The 11,578-nt window shown below is 44.1% G+C and overlaps 1 protein-coding gene across 1 annotated transcript in view; it reads left to right on the top strand.

Moving 5' to 3' along the window:
• Positions 1-11,578, top strand: part of WDR88 (WD repeat domain 88) — a 43,710-nt gene continuing 32,132 nt past the window's right edge. Inside the window, exons 1-2 of the mRNA XM_055413220.2 lie at positions 1-324; positions 9,086-9,196. Of these exons, the coding sequence (XP_055269195.2) occupies positions 1-324; positions 9,086-9,196 (435 nt within the window). The remainder of the gene's footprint in view (positions 325-9,085; positions 9,197-11,578) is intronic.

Here is an 11,578-nt window from a genome sequence, read left to right as displayed (position 1 = left end):
ATGGCCTCCCAGTCCCCGGGTACCCCCGGCTCCTCAAAAAAGCCCGGCGAGGATGGGAAGGAGACGCCCCAGAAAAGTAACTTGCCGCTCTCTTTGCTCCTCATCCGCGATGTTGCGTATCGCCGGCCAAGCACGCTGCCCTGGGTAGACGTGGTCAGGGCCTGTGGCCGCTTCAGGCTATCGCTCTTGCAGGCGCGGCGCGGCCGGCTGCTGCCCTCGCTTAACCCCCTGGCCATAGGCGATGAATCGCCACCGCCTGACACTCTTTGGATGCCCTGGATGGCCCAGAAGGCGGTATGGGGTGACCAGGAGCCCCTCTCCAAGGTAAGAACCGCCCCCAAGGGGAGGGGCTGTGGCTTGCTCCTAATAGTGGGTGAGAGCTCAAGAGCAGGATGGGGACCTAGAGGACCAAGCGCCTGCAGGGGGGCAGCTGGAGGAGAGGCGGGCAGCTTAGAAACCAGCCTGGGAAAGAGGCCCCGACTCAACCCAGACCCTGTGGGACTCTGAGCCCCTCAAATGTCCCCATGGTGACACTCCCACGTGCATGCCCTCGGAGGACTGAAGGAGCCCTGTCACCCATGAAACAGCACTAGAAGCAACAGAAAATAACAATAAAATACAGGAATAAAAACCCAACAACACTACTATGTATTCGAAGTGATAGTTGAGAGACAATGCATTGCTAGAAAAGAAGGCTCTTGGCTGGGAAGAGGAAATGATCTGTGAACAGAACAGGGAGAATTCTTGGGGATGAAAAAGAGGATTTTCAAAGCCAAAATCCTCCAAGGAGATTTTAAAAATCAGATCAGAGAACTGAAACAGAAAATTAGAAAACAAGCACATGGGATTCTCTGAAAAAAAAAAAAAAAGTATAAAGGAACAATAAGTATGAGAGAAAAGTAAGGAGGAATGCAGGGGAGATGCAGAAAAGTCAATGCATTGGGTTGGCCAGAAAGTTTGTTGGGGTTTTTCCATAAGAAGTTACAGAAAAAGCTGAATGAAATTTCTGGTCAACCCTACATATATAAGAGGTGTTGGGGGTGGGGGAAATAGAGAAGGAAACAAGGAAATGTCTCTGAGGTGAAGAAAAAATGGAGTACTCATGTGGAAAGAGATGGTCAAGTTCAATGCAAGATTGGAGGGACATATAATCTACAGGTGGACAATGCCTGAACTGCACGAACAGGAGCAAGGCTGTCCCCAGACAGATGGAAAAGCCTGCGATCAAATTGAGATGGAGGTTTCTGCAACTGTCAGAGGACCTCAGAGCCAAGTCCACAACTGGATCTGTGGAATGGCTGACTGCCTTAGTCAGCAGCCCCTGCAGGGATGCATTGGGATCTCCATGGGGAAGGCTGCTTGAACAGAAAGCACAGGGTGTACCAGTGCTTTGTTTACCTTATTTGTGTTAGTTATTCTGATTTTTTAAGTAAAATTAGAGGTCATAGGAGTTGTGTTTTACTTCTGTTGTCCATAGAATACCCCCAAGATCAAATTCAATAGATATAAAAAGTGTTTTGTTTGAATTTTTTTTCAATTCAGTCTTTGTAGCATCCCTGCCTCCCCAACTACCCCCTTTCCCTCTACAGAGACTACAAATGTTTCTAGTTCCTTCCGCATCCTTAAAGAGGAATTTTATGCACATACCCACAAGTGTATTCTGATCCTTCCCTTTTTTAACATAAATGGAAGGATACCTTAGACCTCTTCTGCAATTGGTTTAACAATTTTTCTTTCCGTATTAATAAACAACTTCCTTGTTCTTTTTTTTTAAACCTTTTATTTTGTATTGGGGTATAGCTGATTAGAGAGTTGGACTATAAAGAAAGCTGAGCACTGAAGAATTGATGCTTTTGAACTATGGTGTTAGAGAAGACTCTTGAGAGTCCCTTGGACTGCAAGGAGATCCAACCAGTCCATCCGAAAGGAAATCAGTCCTGAATATTCATTGAAAGGACTGATGTTGAAGCTGAAACTCCAATACTTTGGCCACCTGATGCGATGATCTGACTCATTTGAAAATACCCTGATGCTGGGAAAGAATAAGGGCAGGAAGAGAAGGGGACGACAGAGGATGAGATGGTTGGATGGCATCACTGACTCAATGGACATGAATTTGAGTAAACTCTGGGAGTTGGTGATGGACTGGGAGGCCTGGGGTGCTGCAGTCCATGGGATCGCGAAGAGTCGGGCACAACTGAGTGACTGAACTCGACTGATAGCTGATTAACAATGTTGTGATAGATTCAGGTGAACAGTGAAGGACTCAGCCATACACATACATGTATCCCCTTGTTCTTTTTTTTGAAGAGTGTTCCATTGACTGGTTGCCCCCTGATGGATTTAGCTAGTCTTGGGTGCCTGCATATTCAGGTGGCTTAAATTTTTTTTGGCTGCAGGATTTTATGATCCATTAAGTTAACAGAAGTTGAGAAGTTATATAAAGCTCTGGGAGGAAACTTTGTGACCTAGGTATTAATATTCTCTGCCTGGCCAATCTGCTGTCTTTGATAAAGCCAACAAAAAGACATTTTTTTTTTTTTTGAGTTGCGAAAACTCAGAAAGGATGCGTCTCTTTGAAGAAATAGTTACTCAAGAGAGTACTCTGGCAAACAGCAACAAAAAAGTCCTAATTAAGAACTGGAGTAAGAGAAAGCAGTTCAGGAAAACTAGAAGGGAGCAGTGACTGAGAACAGTACACTTCGGAGGTGTTTATACAGCAAGGTTAATGTGGTTGTGTAGCTCAGTGAAAATGTTACAGATCATCTTTTGAAATGAAGGTGCAGGATACAAGAATGTTTGACGAGTTCCTCCAACTCTCCTGAGACGGTTTGCTAAAGAACATTCTCAGTGCTAATGCTTCACTCTGGCCTTTAAATAATGCACACTCACACACAGATGTGTCACAAATTTTAAAAATAATTGACTCTAAACCTCTCCTTGGCTCATTTAAGATGAAGCTGGAAGATCTGACCATAATCTTCCAAGCCATTTTGGCTCGAGCTCATTTCTCAGTTCTCTTCCCTCTGATTTGCTGACCTTCAAGCCAGTCCAGCTGCCCCTGTCCTTCTTGACACTCCTGGTGGATGGGGGCGCGGTGGGGGTAGTCTCTCCCTGCGCTCCATCTAGAGCCCTGATCAGCTGGCTCTGGCAGTGACCTGACATCAGGTACCGCCTGTGCGGTGGCCTTGCCCATCTCCCACCCTGATTCCTTAGAGCAGGAGCCCATCACACACTCCTGGGCTGAGGTCTTTGCTCCTGGATTCCCAATGCCCTGCAGAACTGTGACCAAGTTCTGGCCAGAGAGGCAGGCAGGCAAACTTGTAGAATGTATTTGTGGGATGCTACATATAGCCTCTTAATGAGGGTGAAAGAAAAGAGTGAAAAAGCTGGCCTAAAACTCAACTCTTCGCGACCCTGTGGACTGTAGCCGGCCAGGCTTCTCTGTCCATGGGATTCTCCAGGCAAGAATACTGGAGTGGGTTGCCGTTTCCTTCTCCATCCCCGTAAACCCCAAAAGAACTCTGCCCAGAAAGGTCCAGAAGAGGGTAGATGTTTTCCCAGACCAAAGTTCTGTTTTTGTTATGAGAAACAAGAAGAGTTTTGTCTAGAGGCGGAGGCAGCTGCAGAGAAGGGAGCTGGGGGTGGGGGTGGGGGGCACCGCTTTTAAAGTGCGGGCTTTGGCTGCGGAGCGTAGAGCAGAGCACAGATCGGCTTCTCCCGGGGACCGCACTCTGCCAGGCTGCTGGCTCCCTGGGCTCCCGGCCCCGCCCCCTGAGCCGCCCCGCGCCTGCCGGCCCTGCTTCACACACCCGCAGCCTGGCTCAGTTTGCCTGTGCCCCCTGGTGGCCCAGCCCTGACCTGGAGCCTCTTAGCTAGTCTCCTGGAGGCCCAGTTTCTGTCCCACTTTCCCCAGCTACCTAGAGGGGAAAGGCCGTCTCATTCCTCACAGCCCCACACCAGCGGGTTTTCCACAACCCCGAAACTGCTCCCTCATCCCTGAACCTCGGGCTGAATTTGCCCCACCCCAACCTGGTCCTCCCCATCCATAGTTCCTGTATTTGTGCGGGCACTGCCTGGCAGTGGAGCCTCAAATCCCTCCTCCCAGGTCCCCACAACTCAGCACTGTCAACTTAGAAAAAAAATGCAAAACGTAAGAGTTACCAGTTCAGTTTTATTCCTGGAGCTTACTAAGGACTATATAGCATGGGAGATGATCTCTCAGAAAGCTCTGAAGGACTGCTCCAAAGAGGTAAGGGAGAAGTCAGGATATATGTGAACTTTTTGCTGGGAAAAACACGTATACACACACACACACACACACACACACACACACACACACACACACTCTTCCTTTCTTAATATAGCTCTGAGTTTCTGACCTATATCATTTTCCTTGTCTTAAAAGAACGTTTAACCTTTCTTGCAAGGTAGATCTACTGGTAACAAGTTTCCTCAATTTTTGTTTGTCTGGGAAGTCTTTATTTCTCCTTCATTTTTGAAGGGTAATTTTGCAGGATACAAATTTCTAGGTTGGTAAGTTTTTTCTCTCACTACTTAAAATATTTCAGTCTCTTGTTACTTGCATGGCTTCTGAGGAAAACCTGGATGTCAGGTTTATCTTTGCTCCTCAATAGGTAAAGTGTCTTTTTCCTCTGACTTCTTTCAGGCTTTAAAAAAAAAAAATTATATTTATTTATTTTGCTGAGTCTTATTTGTGGCACATGGGATCTTTAATCTTCATTGTGGCATGTGGAATCTTTAGTTGAAGCATGAAAAAGAGAAAGTGTTAGTCGTTCAGTCATGTCCAACTCTTTACGACCCCACGGCCTGTAGCCTGCCAGGCCCCGCTGTCCCTGGAATTCTCCAGGCAAGAATATTGGAGCGGGTAGACTTTCCCTTCTCCAGGAGTTGAAGCATGCAAACCCCTAGCTGTGGCATATGGGATCTAGTTCCCCAACCAGGGATCACACCTGGGCTCCCTGCATTGGGAACATGGAGTCTTAGACACTGGACCATCAGAGAAGTCCTTCTTTGGGGTTTTTTATCTTTGATATTTTGTAGCTTTAAATTGTTGGAGTAGGTTTTTATTTTATTGTTTTGTATTTATCCGGTTTGGTGTTCTCTGAGCTTCCTGGATCTATGATTTAGTGTTTGAAATTAATTTGCAGGAAATTCTAAATCATTATTTTTTCAAATATTTTCCTGTTCCTTTCTCTCTTCTTCTGGTATTCTTGTTATGTATATGTTATACCTCCTATAGTTGTTCTACAGTTCTTGGGTGGTCTGTTCTGGTTTTTTTCCCAGTCTTTTTCCTATTTGCTTTTCAGTTTTGAAGGTTTCTATTGACTATACCAAAGCCTTTGACTGTGTGGATCACAATAAACTGTGGAAAATTCTGAAAGATGGGAATACCAGACCACCTGACCTGCCTCTTGAGAAACCTGTGCAGGTCAGGAAGCAACAGTTAGAACTGTACATGGAACAACAGACTGGAACAAATAGAAAAAGGAGTATGTCAAGGCTCGGTATTGTCACCCTGCTTATTTAACTTATATGCAGAGTACATCATGAGGAATGCTGGGCTGGAAGAAGCACAAGCTGGAATCAAGATTGCCAGGAGAAATATCAATAACCTCAGATATGCAGATGACACCACCCTTATGGCAGAAAGTGAAGAGGAACTCAAGGGCCTCTTGATGAAAGTGAAAGAGGAGAGTGAAAAGGTTGGCTTGAAGCTCAACATTCAGAAAACTAAGATCATGGCATCTGGTCCAATCACTTCATGGGAAATAGACGGGGAAACAGTGGAAACAGTCAGACTTTATTTTTTGGGGCTCCAAAATCACTGCAGATGCTGATTGCAGCCATGAAATTAAAAGACGCTTACTCCTTGGAAGGAAAGTTATGACCAACCTAGATAGTATATTAAAAAGCAGAGACATTACTTTGCCAACCAAGGTCCGTCTAGTCAAGGCTATGATTTTTCCAGTGGTCATGAATGGATGTGAGAGTTGGACTGTGAAGAAAGCTGAGCCGAAGAATTGATGCTTTTGAACTGCGGTGTTGGAGAAGACTCTTGAGAGTCCCTTGGACTGCAAGGAGATCCAACCAGTCCATTCTAAAGGAGAGCAGTCCTGGGTGTTCATTGGAAGGACTGATGCTGAAGCTGAAACTCCAATTACTTTGGCCACCTGATGCAAAGAACTGACTTATTTGAAAAGACCCTGATACTGGGAAAGATTGAAGGCAGGAGGAGACGGGGACGACAGAGGATGAAATGGTTGGATGGTATCACCAACTCAATGGACATGAGTTTGAGTAGACTCTGGGAGTTGGTGATGTACAGGGAGACCTGGAGTGCTGCAGTCCATGGGGTTGCAAAGAGTCAGACACGACTGAGCAACTGAGCTGAACTGAACTGAATAATTAGTGATGTTGAGCATCTTTTCATGTGCCTATTGGCCACCCAGATGTCTTCTTTGGAAAAATATCTATTTAGATCTTCTGCCCATTTTTTTGTTTACTTGTTTGAGTTGTATGAATTGTTTGTATACTTTGGAAATTAAGTCCTTGTCCGTTGCATCATTTTAAAATATTTTATCTTATTCCATAGGTTATCTTTTCATTTTTTAATGGTTTTCTTGGCTGTGTAAAAGTTTATAAGCTTGGTTTGGTCATATTTCATTATTTTTGCTTTTTCTTTTTACTTGGGAGATTGATCTAAGAAAAACATTGATATGATTTATGTCAGAGAATGTTTTGCCCATTTTCTTCTAGGAGTTTTATGATGTCATGTCTTATATTGAAGTCTTGAAGCCATTTTGAGTTTGTTTTTGTGTACAGTGTGAAGCAGTGGTCTAATTTCATTGAGTTACATGCAACTGTCCAGCTTTCCCAACACTACTTGCTGAAGAGAATGTTTTCTCCCCGTCGTATATTCTTGCTTTCTTTGTTGAAGATTAGTTGATCATGGGTGTGTGGTGTTTCCAAGTTTTTGTATTATGACTAACACGGCTATGAAGGCCCATGTTAAAGTTTGAACATATGGTTTCATTTTTCTTAGGTACAAGTCCAGGAGTAAAGTTACTGCATCGTAAGTTAACACATGTGTTTAAATTTTTGGGGAATTGCTGAACTATTTTCCAAAGTGGCTGCACGATTTTACATCACACTAGCCACATATGAGAGTTCTGATTTCTCCACATTTGTATCAGTTCTTGTTATTATCTGATGTTTTTTATTATAGACATTGTTCTAGGTATGAAGTGGTATCTCAATATGTTTCTTTTTAATTTACTTTGTAGATGTTTGTGGCAGATGCATATAATTGTTGCTTTTATTAGATTGATCTATATAGCAGCCCTGTAATTTTTATTTATTCATTTTTGGCTGTGCTGGGTCTTCACTGCTCTGCATGAGCTACTCTCTAGTTGTGGTGTGCAGGCTTTTTGTTGTGGTGTCTTCTCTCATCACAACAAAATCTTCCAGACTGGAAGATTCTTCCAGTAGAATCTTCCCAGACTGGAAACCCAACTTGTGTCCCCTGCATTGGCAGGTGAATTCTTTATCACTGGACCACCAGGAAAGTCCTCAATATGTTTCTTTGTTCATGTGGTTTGTTCTGTTTTTTATATTTAGGTATACTGCAGTTGAATGTACCTAACCCAGTTTTATCGAGGTGTCATTGATATACAGCACTGCAAAAGTTTAAGGTATACAGCATAATGTTTTGACTTACATACATCATGAAATGATTACCATAAAAAGTTTAGTGAACATCCATCATCTCAAATAGATACAACATTAAAGAAATAGATTAAAAATATTTTCCTTGTGATGAGAACCCTTAGGATTTATTCTCTTAGCTCAATATGGTTTTGATTTACGTTTCCCTAATGGCTTATGATGATGAGCGTATTTCCATGTGTTTGTAGATAATTTACATACCTATTTTGGAGAAATGCCTATTCAAATATTTTTCCTATTTTTAATTTGTGTTGTTTGTCTCCTTCTTGTTGAGTTTTAAGAATGCTTTATGTATTCCATATACAAATCCTTAATCTGATATATGACTTGCAAACATTTTCTTTCATTGTGTGAGTTGTTTTTTATTTCCTTTCAAACATTTTTTCTTTCTGTTTATTGTTTTCTGTTTTCTTGATGGTGTCATCTGAGGCACAAAAGTTTTAGTTTCAATAATGTCCAGTTTGTCATTGTTGCCATTGCTGCTGCTTGTGCTTTTGCTGTCATGTCTAAGAGATCACTGCAGATCCACAAAGGTTTACACCCATGCTTTCTTCTAAGAGTTTTGTAATTTTAGCACTCACATGAGGTCTTGATCCATTTTGAGTTAATTTTAGTATATGGCCTGAAATAAGTGTCCAACCTCATTCTTTTGTATGTGGATATTCACTTGTTCCAGCGCAATTTGTTGAAAAGATTTTTCTCTCCCCTTTTTATTTGTCTTGGCACCCTTGTTGAAATCAAGTGTCCAAAACTATGAGTGCTTATTTCTGGATTCTCAGCCCTAGTACATCCATCCGTATGTCTGTCTTTACGCCAGTACTGCACTGTCTTGATTACTGTCACTTTGTATGCTTTGAACATCGTTTTGAAATTGGAAATTGTGAGTCCCCTATGTTTGTTCCTTTTCAAGATTGTTTTGGCTCTTCTGCTTCCCATGAGTTTCTTTATAAGTTGTAGGATCAGCTTGTCAATTTCAGAAGAGAAGTCTACCAGAAGGATGATGTTGAATAAATGATAAATAATAAATATATTAATATAAACACTTTGGAGAGTATTTTCATAAGAATAGTAAGTCTGCTAATCCACGAACATGGGATGCTTTTCCATTTATTTAATTCTTAAAATTTCTCTTAACAATGTTTTGTCATTTTCAGTGTATAATTTTTACACTTTTTTGATTAAATTTATTCCTATTTTGATGCTTTTGTAAATGCATTTTTTTTCTTAGTTTTTTCTGTATTGTTCATTGCAAGTGTATAGGAATGCTATTGATTTAAAAAATATTGATCTGGTGTTCTGCAACCTTCTGAACTCATTCAGTCTATTCTTTTTTCAGATCCCATTTAAAATTATGAGGGGACACGAGCACATTGTGAGTTCCTGTAACTTCTGTGTGGATGACACTAAGGTCCTCAGTGGCTCCTATGACTGTACCGTGAAGCTGTGGGTAGGTGGCCCTGTGTTATGTGGAGCCAAAACATCCTGTAAGCTTACGTCACCTCTTATGAGATTTCCCCAGTACTGAGTTCTCAGACATTCAAGGATTCCAAAGATTTGGAGAAGCCTTTCTGAACAAAGTGCAAGAAGAAGAAACAAAGTGAGGGCTCACTCTAGTGTTAAGTCACTGAAGAGAGATAAAGTTAGTGTGGCTGCTGTCAGCCTGTTGACTTGGAAATAGTGGGAGCAGGGGTGGAGACCACTGGACCGGGAGCTCAACCAGCTTTTGCTGGAGGCTGTGCCTGCGGGTCTCTGAGCTGTGTCATCTTTCTGGGTCTCCTTCTCACTTGGAATATTCAGTTCCATCCACAGAGATGGTATGTCCAGGCCTGGGCGATCACAAGAGGACAGAAAAGCAGCCAAACCTGGGACCTGTCCATGAAGGGTGATTGGGAGAGGCAGGCCAGAGGATAGGTCAGCGCTGTAAGATGCAGGGAGCAGGGGCACAGGACCAGGGGTGTGATGGTCAGACGAGGTTATAGAGAGGGGGCCACTGTGAACTCTTTCAAAGCCTCAGGGCTTAGCCAGAAGACCCTGGTGGGCCTGCTTGGGTGTACTGCTGGTCAGTCAGGAGAAGGTGGGGAGGTATCAGGGCTGGAAGATGGCAATGACCATGGGGGGCCATTCCGCAGACAGCTGTGTGGTGAGGCTGGGCCCACTGGGGAGGACAGTCAGTTCGGAGTTTTGCTATCTCCTCTGGCTTCAGGAGCATGAGGGGGACAGGATGGAGTGAGTTAAGGCTGATTCCTGGGTTCCAGTGTGGGCAACTAGGTAGGGGATAGATCCTCACCTTCCAGATCCCCTTAGAGGAACATCTTCTGGGCCTTGGTGGGTACCAAACCAGGAAGACTAGCCAGGAGGGTTTGGGAGCTATCCAGATAGTTCAAGCCCCACGGTAGGGTCCTACCAGATATTTGACCCTGTGTGGTTACATGACCTCCTAGGCCTCCCTGAATTTCCCCAGGCCACTCAGGATCAGCTGAGATCTGGGGCTACTCCAGGGCCTGCCTGGCCCATGCCAAGTCCCTACCGACATCCACTCCCTTCTCTTCTGTGGCCTTATCCACCACCCCAGCCACCCAGCCCCATCATCTTCTTGTTGGGAAAGCCACCAGTTCCTCTGGAAACCCCAGGCCCTTTCTTAGTCCTCTAGGATGCCTGACAAGGCCTAGAAGCACGGGGGCTTCTGCTGGTTGTCATCACCTGTAGGGAGGGAGGTTGGTGACTTTCTAAGTGTGCGTTTTGCTTTACCATCTTCAGATTGTTCTCGTGTTCTTCTCACCTTTTGAGTCAGTGGAAAGACTCACAGGGGTTTCTGTCTATTTTGGCCAAAGGGTTTCTCTCGCTCTAGGGGGAAGTCTGCCTGTTTTTCCTTGTCCCAGCATTAGGGACCATCCATCAAGACATCCCTGACTCCCCACAGCAGCCTCACTGCCCTTGCTTCCTGCCTACTCCATGCTTCTTCCAGGATGCAGTCACCTCAACCTGTCCAGACTCCCTCCGTACCTGACTTGCTCACAGCCCTACCACTCTATGCCACCTTCTCCAGTTGCTCCCTCTCCACCCCCTGCCCTCCTTCATACCTCCATGCCTAGTTGCAAAATCACCCAGTTCTTTGGCCTCCCTGCCTTGGCTGCCCCTCCAATGGGTCCTCTTCGCTCCTCCTGGCTGTCTTTTCTCCATCTTTGTCTCTGCTCCTGGGTCCTCCTAGTGGCTCTCCCTGCCCCAGTTACAGTTCTTGGGCGAGCCCTCCCTCAGGGGGTGACAAGTCATTACCATGTGCATTGCCTTCTCCATCGAGGTATCTTTGGAAAAAGTCTCCTTGCCTGTCTTCTCTCCTCAACTCTCATCACTGTTTTTCCTCTCAACCTACCACAAACCCAAACATCTAGCTTAGCCTTTTAAAAATTTATTTATTTATTTGGCTACCCCGGGTTTTAGTTGCAGCATGTGGGATCTAGTTCCCTGACCATTGATCAAATCTGGGCCCCATGCATTGGAGGTGCGGAGTCTTAACCATTGATCCACCAGGGAAGTCCCCTGGCTTAAGCTTTAAAAAAGCTCCCCTTCTCCTAACTGAAGATCATTGTGAATAATTTAGAAAGTCCATCAGTGTATGAAGAAGTGGGAGGGAAAATTATCCTTATCTTACGCCCAATTGTCCTCTAGTATGGTACGTCTCTTTTCATCATTATAGAAAAAACCACTTTGCCAGTCTTTCTCATATTATGAAGGTAAGATGGCTTTATCACCAAAAAACACAAAAACATAAAGAAAAAAAATCATTCCATGAACCGTGAGTAAACTGCTGTGAAAAGGTTGGAGTGTAGTT

This window comes from Moschus berezovskii, chromosome 22 (genome assembly GCF_049115385.1).
Source record: "Moschus berezovskii isolate FMDL1 chromosome 22, NW_MosBer_1.0, whole genome shotgun sequence".
Classification (NCBI taxonomy): Eukaryota; Metazoa; Chordata; class Mammalia; order Artiodactyla; family Moschidae; genus Moschus; species Moschus berezovskii.
This window is presented reverse-complemented; position numbering and strand designations above follow the sequence as displayed.